Source organism: Amia ocellicauda, chromosome 2, assembly GCF_036373705.1.
Source record: "Amia ocellicauda isolate fAmiCal2 chromosome 2, fAmiCal2.hap1, whole genome shotgun sequence".
Taxonomy (NCBI): Eukaryota; Metazoa; Chordata; class Actinopteri; order Amiiformes; family Amiidae; genus Amia; species Amia ocellicauda.
Genome location: NC_089851.1, coordinates 32,174,932 through 32,198,533, shown reverse-complemented (window position 1 = coordinate 32,198,533; position 23,602 = coordinate 32,174,932). Strand labels below are relative to the sequence as shown.

The following is a 23,602-nucleotide window of genomic DNA, read 5'->3' as shown; positions in this document are numbered from 1 at the left end:
CATTTGTCAAGTAATTGATTTCCACAGCAAGGAGAGCCGAATCATTAAAAACGGGAAAAAAACGAATGGGAAGCTCCTGCTTTTCCAAGAAATACTCCTCCCTTTATTTAAGCTGTAACCTCTCCACATTGTCAGATTACTCACTCCTACACATAAATACATCTACAGCTGTTTGGGCATTCGGTTTTAGAAACTTGTTTCCCACAAGGTTGCCTCAATTATATTGTATTCACACCTAGCTTCAACCCTAATATAATTGTTTAATCTAACACTAACCCTAATGTGCTAATCCTTAACGTAAACCTAGCCACTGCCCAAGACAAATCCAAACAGTACACAGACAGGAAGCCACCAACTGCCGCAGCCAGAATGGAAAGTCTGCAGACTGAAATACAGCATTCTGCCAGGTCATTTTAATATTGCTCTGTCTAGCTTGTAAATAGAGACATTTTAGAATTGACAAATGCCACCTTCGAATCAATATCATCACAAAGTCAACATCAGGCTTCTCTGTATTGTTCTCTACTGCTTGGGAATGGATTAGAAAAGTTATTTTAAAGGGAAGAGGCCATATCAAAAACCAAATCAAAACCCCAGATCCCTAAAAACTCACTTATTGAGTATTGGCAAAAAAAAAAAAAAAAAGCTCAAGGGTGAAATCACAAAAGGCTTTTAGATAAGCCAATGTTTCTCCAACCATGATGCAACGGAAGTGGCTACATCCAAAGTGTCTGACTTCAAACAGACAGCAGCCTTCAGAACAATCCCTGAAGAAAAGCACAACTGCAAAGTGTGCAAAGTGCTGGTTTTAAACTAGTAAGTTCTGAAAGTCATCAGGATGTGAACCGTGGCGGTATTTAAAGGCCTTTTGTTTAAACAGTTGGAGCAATGCATGGCATATTTGGTCTTTGACATCTGCAGGGTCCCGGATGCATCCAATTTATAATCACTGCTTAAATAGCTAAACACATTTATGTTACAGTAACTTATAATGCGTGGGAAGCTGTAATCTACAGTTGAAAGCTGCTGCCGATGTACTTTCAAGTTTTAACTTTTCTGGCTTCCCAAAGCGAAAACCTGCTGTGGGAGTTAAGATCAAACAATGCAATTAATAATTAGGGCACAATCCAAATTAAATAATTGTTAATGGGATGCCATGTTTAAAATTAATGTATGATGCATTTAGTTTATAAAGCCCACCATACTTAATCAGATCTTTAGGAGAGACTCTCCAAAATAATCAACTCATGACCAAGAGACCAGCCAAATTATTTTTGTGCAAATCCCCTGATCATTCCAGCCCCCTTCAAAGAAAAAAAATAAAAATAAAAATATATTGCACTGCTTTTCCTAAACAATTTGTTTTAGCCCTTTCCATCAAATTGGCATATTGAAAAAGCCCTACACATTCTGTAAACAGAGATTATATAGTGATACTTTGTGAAGAAAATTTGATAATTCTTCTGTGGTCAGGCATATAAATGTCCACTATCTGAACTATTCTTCAGGAGAGTTAGAGATGATACTAAAAATATATGGAATTTCTCTTCAAGAAGATCAGCACCCTTTTGAGTGGAGTCGAGTCAAAGAAATGAACTCACGACTTTCTGGTAAGAAGGTGCATAATAAGCTTAAAGAGCCAGGCTCATTTAGAAGAGCAGGCTTAGCGCTCAACTGCAATGTAGATTACACGTAACGGATTTAAAATCAAAGTCTGTCAAACATAATAACAGATTAATGTATTATTCGGTCTTAGTGTTAAAAGACATCAAGAATGTACACTTTCAGTGCTGGATATTCCACATAAGAAACCACTGTTTGCACAACCAATAGGCCTAGATCTTAAATAAGGCACTGAATGACAAGTTCATTTAGGACTACCTTGACCTCCTTGATTTCACATTGGCTGTAATCTCTTTTTCCTCACAAACTGCAAGATGTAAAAACAGCTACAGGTACTTACACAGATTAACCGAGTTCCATAACAAATTACAGCAGAAACAAGTCTCAATACATGATAATTAATATCTATTATAAATGTTTTAGAGAACATTCCAACTGTCATGAAATAAAATGGTACTGTAGCGTATGAACACGCCAACCAACATTGGCAGAGAATTTCTCAAATTATTGGTGCCAGAATTGTCAGCTGTTAAACTTTATGGGAATGATTATACGGTTTATTGCCTGTGTGTCTATGTGGAAAAAAATGAGAATATTTGAGAAAGTAATAAAATATGGACATGGATAAGCAGATCATTGTAATTTGTAATGGACAGAATTAAAGTATTAGGCCATTTTCATTAAAAAAATAAACATTAACATTGATTTAGCCAACAACATTTTTCTTTAAACTCTACCCATTTGTTTCTTTGTCCATGCTATAAGAATGGATCCCTAGAAAATATCCCGATGTACTGTATGTGTAGTGCATACACAAACATTTTGGTAACATATCTTGGCAAACACCAAATCAGAGAGAAAATAAGTCAGCTTCAGTCTCATCGATTTCAAATCCCTTAATATGTGGGCTGAAGAGTTTCTATCTTTCCTATTATAAATCATATTGAAGTCAAACTAGCGAAGGTTAATTTGGGCTGTAGATAAAATCTTGCACGTTGTTTTCAGGACATGCGTTTTGCTAACTGCTGCCCACTGTGTAATAATAATAATAATAAATACATTACGCGACAGCCAGTTTATGATGCATTTCTTCAGTTTTTATTACTTGTATATAACAATATATTTATGCTTAAAATCTAACAGTATATCCATTGCGGCCCTGATCTCTACTCGTTAAAATGGGATACTTACTTGATTGACTGAAAAATAAAGCAAGGTTACCCTTTCTGCACATTGACATGACAGTCTGACCTAATTAGCCCATCTGCCTTCTCACCAAAGCTTCCACATTAGCAGCTAATTCAAAAGACTATGATCTTTACATGACCTTTCTCTTGATGAAAACTGTAAAATCTGCTCTCTTAATCCTGTAAAAGTTAAAATTCTCTATTATTCCTAATCGGGCATATACACTGTAGCGGGGAACTAGTTTCAAAATGCCACAAATTAAACTTTCAATTTTTAGCGGACTAAACCTCACAAAATAAATTGTAAACTTTGTGCTATCTTCTGGGAATTTAGCCTTTGGCAACACTATAACAATACATTTTTGTTTTTTTCACCCTGTACTGGATGAAGTGGTTATTGAAAAAAGATGGATGGGTGGATATATACAGTGCCTTGCAAAAGTATTCAGACCCTTCCTATGGTTTCCAATTTTGTGAAATTGCAAAATGATGCATACACTTTTTAACTTAATATTTTATTCAAACCGAAGACTTAAGCGTAAGATAAGTTAATGTCAGTAAAAACAAACCAAAATAAATTGAAATGTTGATTGCATACATATTCAGACCCGTCAACTCAATATTTGGTGGAAGCACCTTTGGCAGCAATTACAGTTGCAAGTCTATTTGGGTGAGTCTCTGCCAACTTTGCACACTTTGCCCATTCTTTTTGGCTGATTTGCTCAAGCTTTCTCCGGTTGCTTGGGGATTGCTTAAGGACAGCAGTTTAACTCTTTCCAAATGATTAAAGTCAGAACTTTGACTGGGCCACTCAAGGACATTCACTTTCTTATTCTTTAGCCATTCCAGTGTAGCTTTGGCCTTGTGATTTGGATCATTGTCCTGCTGAAATAAGAGGTTTTCCTCTTATTTTTATGTACTTTGCTCCATTTCTCCATTTCTCCTCCAATCGGAAACAAGCTTTCCAGTCCCTGCTGAGGAGAAGCATCCTGATAGCATGATGCTGCCACCACCAGACTTGACGGTGTTGGTGTTGACTGGGAGATGTGCTGTGATGGGTCTGTGCCAAACGTAACTCTTGGCATTTAGATCCTATTTGGTCTCATCCTTTATGGAGGATCAGGTGCTTTTTTGTGTGCAAAACAAATCAGGTGCAAAACTCTGTGTGGGCGCTTTGAGATGCTTATTGTTTGTAATAGCTTCCTCTGTGCCACCCTGCCATACGGGCTAGTTTTGTGAAGTGTTCTGGATATTGTGAACACATTTTCTCTCATTGAACTCTGCAACTCTTTCAAAGCTGTCTCACAGTGGCATCCCTCACCAGTTTCCTCCTTGCCCAGCTATTCAGTTTGGAGGGATGGACTGGTCTAGGCAGTGTCTGGGTGGTACAATGAACCTTCCATTTCTTGATGATTGAGCGCACTGTGCTCACAGGGATATTTAGAGACTGATATATGTTGTACCCTTATCCTGAACTGTGCTATTTAATGATTTTATCCCTGGCTTTGAAAGTTCCTTGGTCTTTGTTGTTGAAATTCACTACCTGGCCAAGGAAACTCACAGAGATGGGTGTTATTATTCTGAAATCATGAGAAACATTATTATTACACACAGAAAACATTCAACTAACTGTGTGGCCCAAAAAGGCCATTCTGTGCACCCAAATTAATTTTAGTTTCCCACAACAAAGGGTTTGAATACTTATGCAATCATGACTTTTCCATTTAGATTTCATATCACAATCTGATAACGTTTTGCCAAGTAAGACCGACCCAGCACTGGCTTTGAAAGAGCTTTTCTTAGTGGTTAACAGCTGGAGCCCCAGTAGCAGGATTCACCACTTCAAAACCGAATCAATGAACTGACAATCACTGGACTGCTCCGGCACCCACGCCTGCTTTCACAAGAGAAAATTGCCGTCATTTTGTCTTCTTAATTTCACTGACAGTACAAAACACATAAATCACAATAAAATGACAAAACCAAAGCGGACCATGGTGAAAAACAGTCGATAGCGAGACACACAAGATGAGGGAACGATTTCCTTCTTTGGATCCCACATTGATGATGTCAGCGATTCAGAAAACGCACATGTTTATGCTAGCAAGAGTAGCGTGCTGTGCTTACAGGCTTTACGTTATGAGCGAACGTGTTTTCATGCGAGACAGAAATGGCTCCAAATGATGGAACTCATATCTATCCTGCAAAGCCTGACAGAAAAAGTGGAATACACAACAGTGTTAAATGCTCTGGCGTCACAAAGTGAGAGCTGTGGACTACGGTTTCTTGCCAGCATTGGCTGATGTTAAAGCACTGACCTCCAAAGACTGAGCAGGATCCATTTTCTAAAAGAGCCATCAATATTGAAGCATAGGTTAAAAGAAAAAGGACAAGAGACTAAACCTCCTAATCAACAAGAAATCAGCTACAGAGCAGAAGTCTTACACGTAATTGACTTGCTTTGTCTGCTTTTTAATTCATTACTGGAGCAGATCTACCTAGTACCCCTTCTACTATATTGTGTAATTTTTGTTTCTTTTCACACTGAAACTAAAATCTCTATGACTTCAACAAAGTTAATTTAGTTTAAATTTGTTACAGTTACCCCGCAATACTGGCACTTCATATAAAAGTACATTTTTAACAATTCAGAACAGGTGGAGGGCATGCTATTAATACCATCTGCACAAGGCTATATCTAGATAAAAACGCACTTCACACACAAAAAATTATAGCCTTGTTAGGGGTCATCAGTTTTTGCCATTACCATACATTTTAATTCCCTGATCAGGAAAGTTGAATCATTTAATCAAAAATACACATCCTGTGAGAATCCCTTTCATATTATAGTATCTATAATGAGTGTAATCTTGAAAGATAAATGCCATTTTTTCTCAAGACTTGATATTAAGGCTTGGAAATCGGCACATGCTCTCATGCCTTATGTACAGTGATTATATTTATTTGATATAATTTAAAGCATTTTTGTGGGTTTCAAATCAGAGAATTCCATCAGTAAGTTGTCTATGAGTTAGAAACTGCCAAGGCAGACAAATAAATATAATCTCCTTTTTATTCAGACATTGTAAATTGTGAATTTCTCAAATGACAGGTAGTGAATGTTAGAAAGTATTTAATTACTTGTATAGTAAATACTGTCCCAAAGTAATAATGGTTTAGTTTCCCCTAATGAAAGTTTGCCACAGTATATCTGCTTGCCTTTTTATGGTATGTATTATGGCCTACCAGGTCTCCCCATGCATGACCACGATTGCGCAATGCTTGGCAACATATTAGTGTTTTTTTTCACATTGGTATTGTACAGTAAACTTTCATGAGGGTCCCCAGTGGAACTGACAACTAACAAATAAATCAAGCACTTGGCAATGACCACCAAGAGTGGCCTCAAAATAGCCGAAACAAAAATTAAAGATTGGTTATTTGACAGAGATATCGCACTCGCCAGCAGCACGGAGGAACAATCTTGATGAAGGCGCTCACCTCTCGAGTCTCTGCATCGTCAAGGCCAAGGTCTTGTTGAGCTCTTCAATGACTCTGCTGGGAGGTACTGGCGGGTGGATGGGGATGGGCCCGGCTCCAGAAGACAGGTGCAAGCTTCCGTACTGCAGCTGGTGCTGGTGTGCGGCAAGCTGGGACGGCAGTATGGAGGAGTGGTGCTGGGCCAAGGACTGCTGAGAGCACTTCTGTGAGGAGTAGGAAGCGAGGGTGGACTCCATGGAGCCCGGTGGGACACAGATCATCACCTTCTTTGGAGGTAGTGGAGGAGACAGCTTACCCGGCATACAGGGTAGTTTGATGGGCTGGCCTGAATCTGTGTGTGGGGCACATATACGAACAGAAAGGCAAAAAAAGCATCTTATGTAAGGTCATCATAGACGATTGAATGCATTATCGAATTAAACAAAACCACGGGGAAAGCTCTTTAGCCGTTATATTGGAAAGGATTTGGGCAATTACATAAAATGGGCTTCACATTTCTGATTTATGTAAAGGTGCAGCCAGAGTAATAATATTCCATGAACATCAAGGTAAATGTTGGCGTGTTTTATTCCTATAGCCCTAATTTACAGATAGGCTATCATGGACCAGGGAAAGCAACATCAGACACAGTTAATTGATGCGTCTCTGCTTTTACAGCAAACATATCCTATTTTGTTTTAACTCCATCTTTGTCAATGGAAATGCAGGGAAAATAAGTACTCTAATGCATTAGGCTACAGCTCAGGAACCCAGGAATGGTTCAGAGGACAACACAATCACACCGTTACATCCCTCCGTGGGGCCTTCCAGCTCCCGAGTTAGGTGAGGGACACAGATGCTGGAACAGGCTGAAAAGGCAGAGGAAAGCGTTGGCTGTGGAAAAAAAATGCCCATAATCTACTCCTGAGAAGATAAGCATGTACACGGCTCTTCAGCTAGTCAAAATAAACAGTAGCTCCTAATGCCTACAAAGTAGATTAGGAGAAATGGGTCATCAGACGACTATCAATCCTATTCACAGAATGCAAGTGGGGCTCCTGGAACGTGGCTCACTCTCTCAGCTCGGCACAACACACATGCAGCTTCAGAAATCAATATCATATTCTAACCCCTTATGCAGTCACTTATTAAAGCAAAGCTACTGCCTACAATAAACGTTCGTTACAATTTCTGTAAAAGTAATTCATAATCATAAACGTTGTCCTCACCATCATCTTTTTTAAAAAATTTTATTCCAATAAGCATCATGCACAAAACTCAGATGTTTCACAAAATCTATACATCAAATCTGTTTCCTTTATTTATTTTTTTGGTTGTTCACGCATTTTTTTTTTTAATTTTTTTTTTCCCCATTCCAAAGTGCTACTTATGACAGATATGCAAACATATTTCTCTCCACAGGCTCAGCTGTCACATGTCTAGGACACCAGAGAGCTCTTGGGTTTGTGCATTTCACTTCTGCTTTCCGTCAGAGAGTCGCTTTCAGTACTCAGGTGCAGGGTTGGGACAGAAGTGACGTAGACACACACAGCTGCTCGAGGGACACGTGTCCTCAGCAGAACATCTCTGGATATTTATTATCAAACATACAATATGATGCTTTCTGTTCTTTATGGAACCCCAAGATACAGACAGCCTATGAGGCACCCTATAGCCCAGGCAGGTTAGTAGCCTTCAGTTGAAAGACCATCTGTGTCCCAGCACTGTCCTTTAGCACTTTTAATATCTTTCCTGGACCAATTAAGATCTTGTGGCTTTCGAGCAGATGCCACAGAGTCTGTTAACGTACTCTGTAATAGGAGCGTTCAAAAAATACAGTGGGAATGCATGTCAGCCCATGGAGACAACTACTATGGCGAATTCTTGTATAGACTAGTGGGCAGATTAAAACAAAGCCTTGATCCACCTGCAAACAGAAAACTACAAACCTACAGAGTGTTGGCTTAATTTTTTTGTCAGATACAGTATTCTTAAAATAAAATTGGTTTTAAAACAAATACTTGAAAATGTGGGTTCTGGGAAATAATCTATATTTCTTAATTAGCCTAGTACAGGGATGGCGACCCTGTGGCAGAGCCGTATAGGTGGGCAGGCCAAATGAGCGGCTGTCTGCATTTTGTTTTGTTTTTTTTGCCAGTCCGCCCCTCAATTGTCTAAACTGATTGGCACTTCAGAAAACCATTCAGTATATTTGGCAGTGACGGCACCGCCCACAAGTAATTGAGCAGAACTTGCGTTATTTTCTGAATATTCATGTTTTAGGTCGGGTTCTTTTGTACAGATTTTCACAGGTTATGCGCAGATTGCAGAATCCTTCACTCCCATTGGTGGAGCTGCGCAGATCCGTGCAGAACTGTGGAAATCTGTACTTCATGCACGAGATGTTAATGATATGATGTTGTTTATGCTGCTGTGCGGCACTGTAGGTGCAAGGGGAACAGGACAAAGACCAAGTCTGTCTGTTTTGATTAACTGTGGTCAACAATTGACGGGTTTGTTGGACACGAAGGGGGGAAAGCATGTTGTTTACTGTCATCTCCTGTATCAAATGGAAATGGCCACAATCATTCATAATTAACACTCCAACAATTTTAAAACATTATAAAGTTGGCAAGAGAAAGCTAAATTACACCTTTGATTTGTAGAGTACACTTGTGCACATTCATACTCACGGTAGATTGATAACTGCATTATTTGTCTTAAAACATAAGTGCCACACAATGTATATGAATCTACCAGTTTTAGTTATTTTACAAAATGTAAAAGCAATAGATATTAAGTAAATATACGTTGACAAAAACGAAAGTGTATTGGTAATGATTGAGTGCAAGTGCAAACAAAATGCAAAGCAATATGGAAGGGTTACTAATGCAGCCAAATGAACGAACTTCTACTTCTTGTGTGTAACAGCAAGGCAATGGGAGAACCTGTGGGACTTTGTTTTCTTTGTTTGTGTTCTTTAATATTGTGAAATGCTTCGGCAAGGTGTTCCACTATATACAATTCATTAAATTGTATATACTTTAATTATATACATTGTCCAAAATAAAAAGGGACATGTTCCACAAACGATCGAGCTAGTGAAGTGCTCTTACTATTGCTTTTTTAGATTTGTAAATTGACGATCTATGAGCAAAAACTGAACCTGCATATTTATAATCTTTTTTGGTAAGAATATGTGCCTCACCTCATTTCAGCTTCATACTCTGCAGCAGACTCCCATTAGCAGACTAGAGCTGCACTTGCTCTCCAGACTACAGAGGGATAAGGGGGTGGGTTCAAGGTTTTGGGGAGGTTGGCAGTGGATGCAGATGGCAGGTGGGTGGAATGGTTCCATCTGTCCATAATTTATACATTTTTCTCTATTGCAGTTTGTTTTGTTGGCATGTTTGCTTAAAACTTAATTACAAAAAAAAAAAATATTGGTTAATAAAAATGCCGTTTAGCCTCTGTATAAACTTTTATATCCCTAATTTATCATTGGCACCCTTTGGCACTTAGCAAAGTATACAAAACACTCTGGGCGCTCCATTCAAAAAAGGTTCACCATCCCTGGCCTAGTCTATAGCAGTGGTGCACCACATTTTTATTTAAAATGGCTTAGTAGTTTCCAAACCCTGGGGTGCTTTATACTTGAAAACCTTATGGTACCCTCCTTGTTGTTTCTGAGGATATCAAATCTCATCTCTATCCTTGAGAGAAGTTGGAAATAAATCGCTGCCAGATGAAAACAAAAACCTCCACCCATGGCTTATTGTCTCTTTTTACCATTGTGATGTGACACAAACAAGAAATGGTTAAAGAAAGGGACAATTCAAACAGCTCTCAAATAATTATATCACGTGCTTGTCTCCTGAGGAAACCCATTATGACCACAGATAGAACTTGAAACAGTTTATGCTGGAAATTAGATCTGCGCATAATTCCAGTTACCTTTTAGTTTCCCTCTGAAAAATCACTTGTGACAAAGAGAGCAGAACCCACCTCGTTGTGGTGAGACTTAATGAGACTAAATTGTATGAAGCCATCTGCATTGCTTCTCCCGAACATCCATCACTGAGCACTCTTAAAGGGATCATTTAGGTAGTATATTGAAAAAGCTGCAGACTGCAAATTTAACTAAGGACAAAGGCTCCCACTTGCTGGCACTAGAGAACATTTAACAAATCTGAAAGTGCGATCTACCATACAATACTAACTAGCGACAGTGTACAGTCTCCTGCGTTCCTCAACTTCTGGAAGCCTCTTCATTTCTTTTGATTACGAAAATATCTCGTGAAGAGGGACCTTATTGAATAAAGAAGGAGGGCTTTCCTAGAAGTGACTCGATTGAGTTGCCACAATATTAGCATTTGAATGGTTGAAAAATGTGCGACTCAAGGGGAAAAAGTTGCACAACTGGTATAGTCCCAATGCCTTCTACTGAACAGATAAATATTCTTCACCTATTGAAAAATCTAATTTAGGACATGTATGGTGCTCTCAGGTCTTATTAAAAGGCACAGGTAATGAAAAATGTGGACATAGGCAAAGAAGTGAAACTCACCAGCTATGTGGTTGGGAATCCTGGAGAACGGTTTCGGAGGAAGAGCTGGGGGTTGTTTGAGGAACATGGGCTGCTTGATCGGCGTATCCTGATTGTCACCAGGGAAGGCAACCGTTTTTTTGGGAGGCAAAACCAAGGTGGGCTTCATGGAAGGGTCCTGGGAACAGATGCCTGCTTCCACAGATATCTGGTACTCTACAGAGGCTGAAAACAAACAGAAAAAATACACAAATACTTCAGCCATTTCAGATTTACAGACTTGCTGGAAGGGAGGAAGGGAGGATTCAAAGCTGGTTATTCTGCGTTATTCTGCGTCTCCTTTAGGTTAGTATTTCCTCACTTGAAACATTATGGTTTTTAAAATGTAGAACTGCCTGACGTGCATGTAACAAACGGCAAAATCTAAGGAATCAAAGTCAGGTTCCGGCTTCAAGGGACTCGAATGGGATTAAAAAAACAAACAAAAAAAAAACATTCCCAGCAGCATGTCGGAGCACATGACACAGCAGAGCTCACAATACTGCACAATTCAGTTCACCCTTTTCTTGTATAAAAACCTACAGTGTTTATATATTAATACACTATCTAATGCTGCACAGACACTTTAATTATACAAATGAAAATCAAATGGTTTTATGTTTTCCCTTATGACAGCAAAAGAAGGCCTTCGAGAAAGACATGTTTTGGAGACGGACAAGTGAAACGGAGAAGCCATCAAAGGGCAAAGTGAATACATTTGAGTGTTTGAAATTCAACTGAAGCAAAACTACACAGCACAGCATTATGTGCAACACCTACAATCTCTGCATATTGAGGACTGCATCTAACAGAAACAGAGGTTTATTTTTAGTCAAGCAATGTGTTGCTGCTGGAGTATTAAACTGAAGTGCAAACATGTTAGACATTTTAGACCAGGGAAACTGCAGGTCTTTTTCACATGAACATATAGTAGTAATACATACATTACATTTAAAAACAGAGTTCAAATAAATAGATCGCAATCGAAGTTGAAAGGAAAGTATTTGAAATACCTAAAATATAAGGAGGCATTTCTTGTTTTATACCATACCATTGACATTGGAATACATTAATAAATAAACCATGACATGACCGATACTACACAGAGCATGTTTCATTTGTGATTCTTCAAGTGTGCTTTTTAGTGATCTTACGTAAGATGGCTGTTCAAAAAAAGTGAGAGATGACTGATTAAGGTTTGGCAACACTATCTCAAGGTATCAAGAACAAAACATCTATTACTATTTATCCGACTTACAGACAATCCTAGACAGTGTACGAGAGCTATCTAACGCATTTAAAAGATACAGCTGAGATGCGTCACACATAAATTAAACAATTTTATTCCCCAGTTCCAAGATGTTTAACCCACAGTCTAATCAATCTTTTTAAAGCAGCTGAGTCCAAATTTAAAGCAGGTAGCAGCTGACACTTACAAAAAACAAATCAGTACTTTATACCCTAGAGCATGCTCTCCTCTGAAATTAATCCTAATTTAGGTTATAACCTTGCCTCTATTATTTATAGCCTTTACCAAGAATACCAACTTTTATCAGAGTAAACCAAAAATGCTTCCATCTATGCATCTGTCAAATCAAGGTATTTAACAATTTATAGAGAAACAAACAAATAGGTAGGTAGATAGATAGATACATACATACATACATAACCAGATACTGTAAGCAAAATAATAGGAATACTGCTCAAATTGAATAATACATTTGAAAAAAAAATCAGCTGTAGAGAGAAGTTGAACATGCTGAACATGAAAGAAGCCTGAAGTTTTGGAGTAAGACTGAGTAATCAACAGAAGCACAGACATACACTTGCACATACACACACACACAAATGCATGCACCAGTACACACAAGGTCACACCATATACTTTAATTGCTTTAGAAATACTGCATAAAATGTCCTGGCAGACTAAATTGTGTGTGCTACAGGAAGAGCAGACATTCCTGTTAATGTGATCTGTAGAAAAAATTGAGTATCTAACCTCTGGTTTCTATTTAACTCAGCTTTATGCAGTCTCTTTGAAAGGTCAGCTAATCAACTGAAAAACATCAAGAGTTGCAAACTCGGTTTGCTCATTATTTTGTAATAACCCATATGTCTTGTGCATTTGTTCTTTCCCAGGAGCTCCGTGTTGAAAGATGTGAAAAATGTCTCTCTCAGGTCAAGCCGAGAAGTTAGTCGCACATCAATGTGGCTCACATACACTCCTTTATTAACTATTATTTTCTTTTAAATCATCAACTCAGGAAAACTATTTTCAAGGGGGGGGGGATAACTTTTGGTAACTTTGGTATCTTTGCACACCTGACCCACAAATGAATTTGGACAGCAGGTCTGTTGCATGAATTTCATTCCTGTTAATTTTAAAGAACAACTTATTTTGAAAACATTATAGTATAGTATAGTATACTATAATCTGCCAGGCACACACGTGCACATGCAAATTTGTATTATGCAAAACTAAAGGGTTATCTAAAAATAAGGTATATTAACACTTTTATTCCAGTGATTACAGTTTTTTTTTTTTTGTTTTTTTTTTTTTAACCGAACAGTACTTTACTACACCAACCCACTGCTCCATAAAACTAACTGTTCAGCATAACCCCAGTCAAATCAATAAGAACATGTGTGAATGATGTGGTTGAAATACAACTAACTAAAACACACTTTGAATCAAAACGACAAATCTGAAATCAACTAAAAGTCTGAGGAGAACAATTTCACATTTACTTTCATTAGTTTTTAAGGAGTCAAGCGCAAACTGTCTTCTCAGACTTAGACGAAAAAAGATATACTTTGTTTTTCTAAGGGGTTGGAGGGACTAGAACCGAGTTAATCCTTACTAAACTGCATGTCCAGAGGGTGAACTTACCGGTCCCGTCCATGAGCTCTGGTCTGGGGAGCACCTCATAGGTACGATCCTCTGCTTCACTCTCTAATGTGTTAGAACTGGACACCGGTGACTGCCCGTTTTCTAACTTCCCATCTTCTTTTGTTACAGGGATCGTCCCGTCTGATGTAACAGAGAAAGAAGAGACGTCACAAAACCGGTGAAGGGAAACCAGTGTCCACGGTCTAGTGAACCATTGGCCAAGGGTTGAAAGAAGCTACAGTAGAAAGACGCATGAACGCTTACATCCTGAAAGGCACCATACCTTCTCAAACCCAAGGACAATGATTACAACTTTGAGCCAGAAATGCTACGCTTGCCACTTCCCTCTTATTGTATTTCATTAGGTGATGCTAAATTGAGCATCTTCTTCCTTCTTCATGCTTCATCCTATTCCAAATGGAACAGGTAAAGCAAATAAATGAAGAAAGAAATTCAATGAAATGAACTTACTTCAAAAAAATGGTTTGGAATTTAGCTCATGTTAACATTTGCAGAGACGAACACTTAGTGCCTTAAATGCCTACTGCTTTCATATTCTTCAATAGCTAAAATGTCCCTGGCCTCTCTGCCTCAGCCCCTGACCAAACACAAACACAGTCACATATACACACACACTCAGACACACAAATAACCTTTACTATTGTATAAAATTGTATAGACATTTTATTTATGTATCTGCCCTCCCCCAAACAGTGATCTAAAAGTCTGTCAATATAAGGGTAAAAAGGTGCAGCAGACTGCAGTGAGAAGGTATTCTCTCACTCAGATCATTCTGCACAGGATAAGATCAGTGACTGGCTGCTACCGATGATTAATTGCATGCTATGGGGGAAAAAAAATAAAAATGTTCTTGAATCATTTATTGTTAATAGCTTAGTTATAATACATGTATATTTGTGAACCTTACATCACTGTTTCACATAGGTACATGAACCTCTTCTGAATTCTTCAAGGTTTTGTGCAATTAGAGTACATGTTTTTTTTTTTTAAATCTTAATCTTAAAAAAGAAGATTTAAGGATAATAGCAAGTCTTCCACTAAAAATAATAAAAATCAAAGCACGTTAGAATTATTGACAGATGTGTACTCTGGCATTCTACAAAATCGCTCGTTTACTGACAAACCATGTGACATCACTATCACTATCACAGACTTCCATGCCAGCTGTTAAGTACAGGAATGAGTGCAATATCTTAACAGGTACAGTGAAGTGTCTGTTCCTACTCCACACAATGACATTCCTTAACATATCACTGTCAATATCATCAGAAAGCAAACACAAAATCTAAGAACACTACTTGAACAGAAGCATATTGATGATTGACCTTAATCAGCATTGTAACGGAGACCATCACATTGCCTGCTGAGTGGCAATTTGCACATTTGACCGTTTTTAATTGCAAAAACAAAAACACAGAAAATGCACACAAATAGCATAACTCAACTGGCATTTATTTGCAATATTGACCATTGGACCAGAGATGAACTGAAAAAAAAACTATTGGAGACCCAGTCTTCATATTCCAATGTCCAAAATGTAAACAAATAATACCAATGCAATCATTTCAAATTAAATCGTATTTATGCTTTATTGTGTTTGCACATATGGTCACCTTTTCATGTAACGCAGAAGTGCTGCTTTGGTTGATAAATTAAGCATGGGTAAGGCACTCAATACAGGTGAACTAAACCTTTCAAGTGAGACTGCCTTCATAGAAAGAAAGCAACAGAATTAAGACTATGCATCCCAGAATTCACTGCATCTATCATTTAATTATTGCACACTGAAAACAACTGGTTAGAATTTGACCTGCCACTTTACAACAACATAAACATGTACACATACTGCAAGACTGGGCTGACACCTGCCATGGTTACTTGATGGTGGGGGGGAGGGGAGAGAGAAAATAGATGCAGTGCTGTCCTCGACTAAGCAATAGCAGAAAATATGTAACGATGCAGTGCTATTCAAAATAAGCACTGAAATGGGAGCATACGTCATTGGGCACTTTAAATTACTAACCCCATACTGTCAATCACTGACGCAACATGAAGGCTGAAAGAAGTCTAGTGTTTATAAGAGACTGAGCCTTTATTGCAATGTGTTTTCCAGCCGCACTGGCGGGAGCTGGAAACAGGCACCTGTATGAGAATTAGGGATGAGTTAGTGTAGTCGATTACTCCACTACATGAAAACGAGTTAACTATATTTCAATTAAAAAAAAGTGTAGATCTAACGAACTTGAGATATACAATTTGTGATTGACGTTTATTAACGGTATTGGTAAAAATTGAGGAGAGAGCGGTTATTCCCGAGTTGCTAAAAACAAACAAAAAAACAGGTACAGCTGTTGGCTAAAACAAATACGAGGTTTATAATTTGAACAAATAGAATGTCATGATTTTACATAGAATACATTTATAAACATGCATTTATTAGCACATTATAAAAAACGTTTACATACTGCCACCTTATCCTGGGACACTAATAACAAACTCTGATTATTCAAACTATGGGGTGCGTTTGAGGTAACATTTTACAATACGGTTGGCAAAAAAATATTTACATTCATATGAAACTGCCAGTCAAAGTGGCCATTAGATAAACACATTTCCAAATATATCAAACAAGATAATAGTATCCAGCTGTTGAAAGTCCTAGGGTACATTTCACATATAATAAATTTAGACATTTGAGGAAATGTTTTGTATACGTTTGATACCATGGTAAAGAGAATGGGCTGCTAGTATTTTCTGACTATTATATTGCAGCCTAAATATGGGCTAATGATTATTTTAAATCCCCAACAGAATATGGAGAAAACCACACAATAATGCTGAAACTAGCTTCAATAACGAATTCAATATCAGTGTATAACAGGGGTGCGCGACACGTCAATCACAAGAAGATTTTTGGAAATAGAATAATGTTCCTGCCCCCCGGACCAAGGTTAAACTGCTGTCAAACCCCCCGGGCCAATTTCATGGCTTTAAAATAGAGCTTCGTCAATCATACAATAGCTATGCCTTCTTTATTACAGAACCCTGTTAGAGCATTAAGTACAGCTATGTCATTGCCACGTCATACCGACGTGCTCAGATTTGTTGGTACACCATCACAAAAAACGAAGAATGCACAATTTCCTCTGAAATAACTTGAAACTGACAAAAAGTAATTGGCATCCACCATTGTTTATTCCATATTTAATAGAAATCAGACGTTGCTTTTGATTTTCTTTTTCAAAATAACATTGTAAATAAAACAAATGAAAATGGCAAGGACAAAAATTATGGGATCCTCAACCTAATATTTTGTTGCACAACCTTTAGAGGCAATCACTGCAAACAAACGTTTTCTGTAGCTCTCAATGAGACTTCTGCACCTGTAAGGTAGTTTGGCCCACTCTTCCCGAGCAAACTGCTCCAGCTGTCTCAGGTTTGATGGGTGCCTTCTCCAGACTGCAAGTTTCAGCTCTTTCCATAGATGATCGATAGGATTCAGATCAGGACTCGTAGAAGACCACTTCAGAACAGTCCAATGTTTTGTTCTTATCCATTCTTGGGTGCTGTTAACCATGTGTTTTGGGTCATTATCCTGTTGGAGGACCCATGACCTGCGACTGAGACAGAGCTTTTTAACACTGGGCAGTATGTTTCACTCCAGAATGCCTTGATAGTCTTGAGATTTCATTGTGCCCTGTACAGATTCAAGGCACCCTGTGTCAGGCGCAGCAAAGCAGCCCCAAAACATAACTGAGACTCCTCCATGTTTCACTGTAGGTATGGTGTTCTTGTCTTTGAATGTTTCATTTTTTCATCTGCGAACATAGAGCTGGGAGGTTACTTTTACTCAAAAAGCGACGGATGGTGCGATCAGAAACTGAAGTACCTTCACCTTGGAGTTCAGCTTGTATCTCTTTGGCAGTTATCCTTGGTTCTTTTTCTGCCATTCGCACTATCCTTCGGTTCAATCTGGGGTGGATTTTCCTCTTGCTGCCGCGCCCAGGAAGGCTGGCTACAGTTCCATGGACCTTGAACTTCTTAATATTTGCAACTGTTGTCACAGGAACATCCAGCTGCTTGGAGATGGTCTTGTAGCCTTTACCATGCTTGTGTCTTATTTTCTCTTTCCGATTTCCTCAGACAACTCTCCTTTGCTTTCTCTGGTCCATGTTCAGTGTGGTGCACACAATGATACCAAACGGCACAGTGACTACTTTCCTCCATTTAAATAGGCTGAATCACTGATTACAAGATTGGAGATATGTGTGATACTAATTAAAGAAACTAGTTTGGAATATCACTATAATCCAATTATTTATTATCTTTTCTAAGGGGTACCAACAAATGTATCCATCCATTTTAGAATATCTTTGTAGAATGAGCAATAATTAATCTCTTTTCAGAGTTTATTCTATGACATACCAAAGGCATGCAAGAATGCATGATGCAATAGCTTTTAATTATTATTTCAATGAGCTGTAAGGTTACCAACAAATTTGAGCACGTCTATGTCATACACATATGGTTGCTTTAAGTTTATTATTTGAAAGATGAAAGTCACTTTCAGCATGAAAAAGCTGCAGTGTGCATACAGAAAAAACTATATAAAAAAATTAAAAGGTTTGAGGCTGAAGGCGTTGTTACACCAGTTAATGCACAAGGAACTTGTATCCCTTGTGTCCATATCCCACAAGTATTGCAAAGTGCAACATGCCTGAAAATCTACTTGAATCCCTCTGGCTAAAACCATATAGTACAATACAGAACAAACCTATTCCAAGTACCAGTTTGCAAATGGCAAATTAAAGCAATGACATGTCAACTGACTGCCTGCTCACGGTAAAAGCAGCGCTAAAATCCCAGCAAGTTCCTGAAAATTACGGTTCACTCGAAACAAATCTGATTCAACTGCAAATGCTTCAAGTTAAACAATTAATCAGTGATGTACAGAATATATGACATTATATAGAACTAAAGATCAACTTTTGCCAACCTTGTAAACATGTAAATGAAAGGTCAAACCATGGTAACAAGCTTTCTTGAAAGAAAGCAAGTTCTTTCCTATTTCTGGTCTGGCTATCTGCAAGGGCAGTCCAAAGAGACCTGTGGTGAGGATAATGTACCCAGACGTGTAACTGTGAAATTGAATCATCTATGATTGACAGACCGAGAAGCCAAATGCCTGTGGAGAATCATTAAACATTGAACTGCAGAAGGTGGTGAAGCAAACAAACCTGAGAGCTCTTATATGGATATGAAAATAGAGTGGTTAGTGTTAATATTTTATGAAATACTTTTCAATAATCTTCAATAGAGTTACTAGTGCATCATCAGACCCCATATCATGTGCGAGTTTCCGTTCATTGATCAGGGTAACATGGCAAAATCACCCACAGTGAAGTCACAGACAACATTGTCATTGTCATAAAAGATGTTCCTGATTTTCCAACTTAAGTTTAGTTTGCCAAAATAGTTGAAAAAGATATTAAATTGTTTCATCCGGTAACATGTGGGATTTAGGTTTCCATTACAAACATAATTGTTACCATGTCCCTTGACAGAAGAATCTATTAATGCTGGTCATATCCAAGAAAACCATAATGGATGCCAATGAGAAAACAAACAAAAACTGAACCATGTTTGAATGACTTAAACCTCACACCTTACCTTTCTCAAAGATTTCCTTTAGCACACCCCGTTTGATCAGTTCCTCTCTGCTTTGCCTCATTGAGATCTTTCTTTCCAGAGCTAGAGAAAGAAACAGAAATATGTCAGCACAAATAGGGTTGTATCAGCTCCTGTTGGGAAATGCAGCCAAGCGATTCCTTTGTCATGTAAACTATTAACAAAATGAATGCGACAAGTCTCCATTCATACATTTTTAATATGCCAGAAGTCCATTACAATGACAATTACTGTTGTGGTATTGTTGACAATAACAGTTCACGATGAGCAGTGAGGCCCACACAGTGCGGCCCCCACAGTGCCTTGCGAAAGTATTCACCCCCCTTGGCATTTTTCCTATTTTGTTGCATTACAACCTGTAATTTAAATGGATTTCATGTAATGGACATTCACAAAATAGTCCAAATTGGTGAAGTGAATTCTAAAAAAAAAAAACTAAAAATAACAGAGAAGTGGTGCATGCATATGTATTCACCCCCTTTGCTATGAAGCCTTTAAATAATATCTGGTGCAACCAATTACCTTCAGAAGTCATATAATAGTTAAATAAAGTCCACCTGTGTGCAATCTGCAAGTGGAGCAAGTGTCACATAATCTGTCACATGATCTCAGTATGCATACACTTGTTCTGAAAGGCCCCAGAGTCTGCAACACCACTGAGGAAGGGGCACCACCATGAAGACCAAGGAGCTCTCCAAACAGGTCAGGGACAAAGTTGTGGAGAAGTACAGATCTGGGTTGGGTTATAAGAAAATAGCTGAAACTCTGAACATCCCACGGAGCACCATTAAATCCATTATTCAAAAATGGAAAGAATATGGCATCACAACAAACCTGCCAAGAGAGGGCTGCCCACCAAAACTCACGGACCAGGCAAGGAGGGCATTAATCAAAGAGGCAACAAAAAGACCAAAGATAACCCTGAAGGAGCTGCAAAGCTCCACAGCGGAGATTAGAGTATCTGTCCATAGGACCACTTTAAGCTGTACATTACATAGAGCTGGGCTTTACAGAAGAGTGGCCAGAAAAAAGCCATTGCTTAAAGAAAAATAATAACATGTTTGTTTGCCAAAAGGCATGTGGGAGACTCCCCAAATATATGGAAGGTACTCTGGTCAGATGAGACTAAAATTGAGCTTTTTGGCCATCAAGGACAACGCTACATCTGGTGCAAACCCAACACCTCTCATCACCCAGAGAACACCATCCCCACAGTGAAGCATGGTGGTGGCAGCATCATGCTGTGGGGATGTTTTTCATCTGCAGGGACTGGGAAACTGGTCAGAATTGAAGGAATGATGGATGGCGCTAAATACAGGGAAATTCTTGAGGGAAACCTGTTTCAGTCTTCCAGAGATTTGAGACCAGGACAGAGGTTCACCTTCCAGCAGGACAATAACCCTAAGCACACTGCTAAAGCAACACTCGAGTGGTTTAAGGGGAAACATTTAAATGTCTTGGAATGGCCTAATCAAAGCCCAGACCTCAATCCAATTGAGAATCTGTGGTATGACTTAAAGATTGTTGTACACCAGCAGAACCCATCCAACTTGAAGGAGCTCGAGCAGTTTTGCCTTGAAGAATGGGCAGAAATCCCAGTGGCGAGATGTGCCAAGCTTATAGAGACGTACCCCAAGAGACGTGCAGCTGTAATTGCTGCAAAAGGTGGCTCTACAAAGTATTGACTTTGGGGGGATGATTAGTTATGCATGCTCAAGTTTTCTGTTTTTTTTGTCTTATTTCTTGTTTGTTTCACAATATAAAAATATTTTACATCTTCAAAGTGGTAGGCATGTTGTGTAAATCAAATGATACAGACCCCCAAAAAATCTATTTTAATTCCAGGTTGTAAGGCAACAAAACAGGAAAAATACCAAGGGGGGTGAATACTTTTTCAAAAGCACACTTCAATTCAAAGGGTCAGACAATCCCTCCCAATGAACATAGTGATGAGTACATAGTGCAGACAAACAAACTGACTTGTAGTTGAAAGTATTAACAGCCATAATTTATCCGGTGACCTATTGAATTTCACAAATCTTATGAATGGTTTAATTAAAAAAAATTCTGTAGTATATTTTCAAGTGTTTGGTGAAACATTTAGGCTATAGAAAACTAAAGATCCCAGCTGATTGAGATGACAGTGGGGGACACGCACGCACTTTGCTAAATTGTGCTGTAATGGATCGATCCCCCGGTTCATCACTCACCCATTTTCTTTAAGGGCCATATGAAAGAAGAATTGGTTTTGAAGGTGCGGACAGCTATTTCATTGAATTGCTTAGATGTCATACATATACATATATATATATATATATATATACACACACACACATTATATATATATATACATATACATATATATATACACACACACATTATATATATATATACACACATATACATATTATATATATATATACACATATACATTATATATACACATATACATTATATATACACATATACATTATATATATATACATATATATATATACATATATACATATACACATACATACATACATACATACATACATACATATATAATTTCTAGATACAATTTTTTCCAATCAAACCTATTTGCAAATAATGAAAGCATGAAAATAAATATCATGGGACTCTCTAACCACTCTGAAGATTAGGACTATCTCCAAGTTCCTGATTCACAACCTCATACTCCATAAGGAAACTACTTCTCATCACATTGCCTTAAAAATGTAGCAAATAGTAACCAACAGTGCTAACAAACCAGATTTGTGCACGATTAAATCAAAAATATATTATGAAGTTGAAATAAGTAGATAACTGTGAATAAGCCAATTAGCCATCAGAATTTTAAAGTCTGTATAAAAAAACAAAAAAATGTAGGAGTTTCATGGGGTGGATAGTTGTCAAGAGACTTGACGATGAATGGATGAAATAATTCATAATTACAGTGCATCTTCAGTTCTACCCCAGCAATTGCCATTTGTTTCCAGGCTTTCATAGACTTAGCAATGAACAGGCTAACTTAGATTAAATAAAAGTAATCTACTGGCATTATGAAATAGAATACCTTTAAGCAAATCTTTGAATGAACCAGGTAACAAATTTTCCTTTAACATTCATATTCAAAAAATAACTTTTTCCATTGTGAATGTTTTCAATACTTTTACACTATTTTAATTATTATTCTGGTTTATTTCAAGTTGTACCTTTTAATTAATTCTGAATGTGTTTTTTTGTATAGCTGAGCTGAGATAAAGTATATTTTTTATACAAACATGCTATAGAATTCAACACTTTAAAGATTAATGCACACTTAAGTTACTAACCATTACTTCTCAAATGAGTTTACTAACTACTGAATGTGAAATTTTGACATCTCTTTTATGGCAATGTAATTGTAAGTGTGATTTTCTTTATGAACATCTGACAGTTCCATCCTTGTTGCAGAACACAAAGGATACAGAATATCAAAAGTAACTACTGCATTAACTTAACTATGATTTAAAATGTGACAGTTATAAAGAAATCATGATCAGAATAAAGGATACTGGTACTTATTACTGGTAAATGACAAAGCGATACAGATAATTGCATAATAACAGCTTTGTCCAAAACAATCCACTAATAAAACAATCCAACAAACATTTTAGTGTAAATTGTGGGTGTCTATGATGTAGACAATGCTTCACTGTTACTTAATCTTAAATCTAATAAAGTGCATTGACACTAAGTGGAGTGGAAAATGTAAGAAATAAGAAAATAAGTTTTACATCTGGGAAACCAATGAGCCACCATTGTTTTATTAACTAAATACTGTGAATAAATAATCCAATCCAATAATCCAATTAAGTCATATAATTAATAGTATAAGTAATAAGTAAATATAATACAGATGCATCATAACAGTGCGACTTAAATTTACTGTATCCACAGTTTTATGATGTTCTTGCTCTTTAGCAGCTCTGTAAGGATGGTTGCAATTTAGGTTTACATTCATAAGTTAAAATGTAGTTTTCATATTACCTCTAAAAAGACTGTGCCTTATACTTACAGCATGCAATCCTAATTGCATTATTATCCCAGTGAGTAAGACAGAAAAATGATTTCAACAATAATGCTCCACTGCATTTCAGAAGG

The 23,602-nt window shown here is 37.7% G+C and overlaps 1 protein-coding gene across 4 annotated transcripts in view; it reads right to left on the bottom strand.

Annotated features, from left to right (window-relative positions):
• phactr1 (phosphatase and actin regulator 1) overlaps positions 1-23,602 on the bottom strand; it is a 119,956-nt gene that overhangs the window by 21,684 nt on the left and 74,670 nt on the right. For 3 of the 4 annotated variants that reach the window (XM_066723099.1, XM_066723092.1, XM_066723075.1), the window contains exons 3-6: positions 19,457-19,537; positions 13,766-13,906; positions 10,858-11,061; positions 6,312-6,642 (exon numbers count right to left, since the gene is read on the bottom strand). In XM_066723099.1, the coding sequence (XP_066579196.1) occupies positions 6,312-6,642; positions 10,858-11,061; positions 13,766-13,906; positions 19,457-19,537 (757 nt within the window). The remainder of the gene's footprint in view (positions 1-6,311; positions 6,643-10,857; positions 11,062-13,765; positions 13,907-19,456; positions 19,538-23,602) is intronic. The other variant, XM_066723084.1, reaches the window with a different exon arrangement.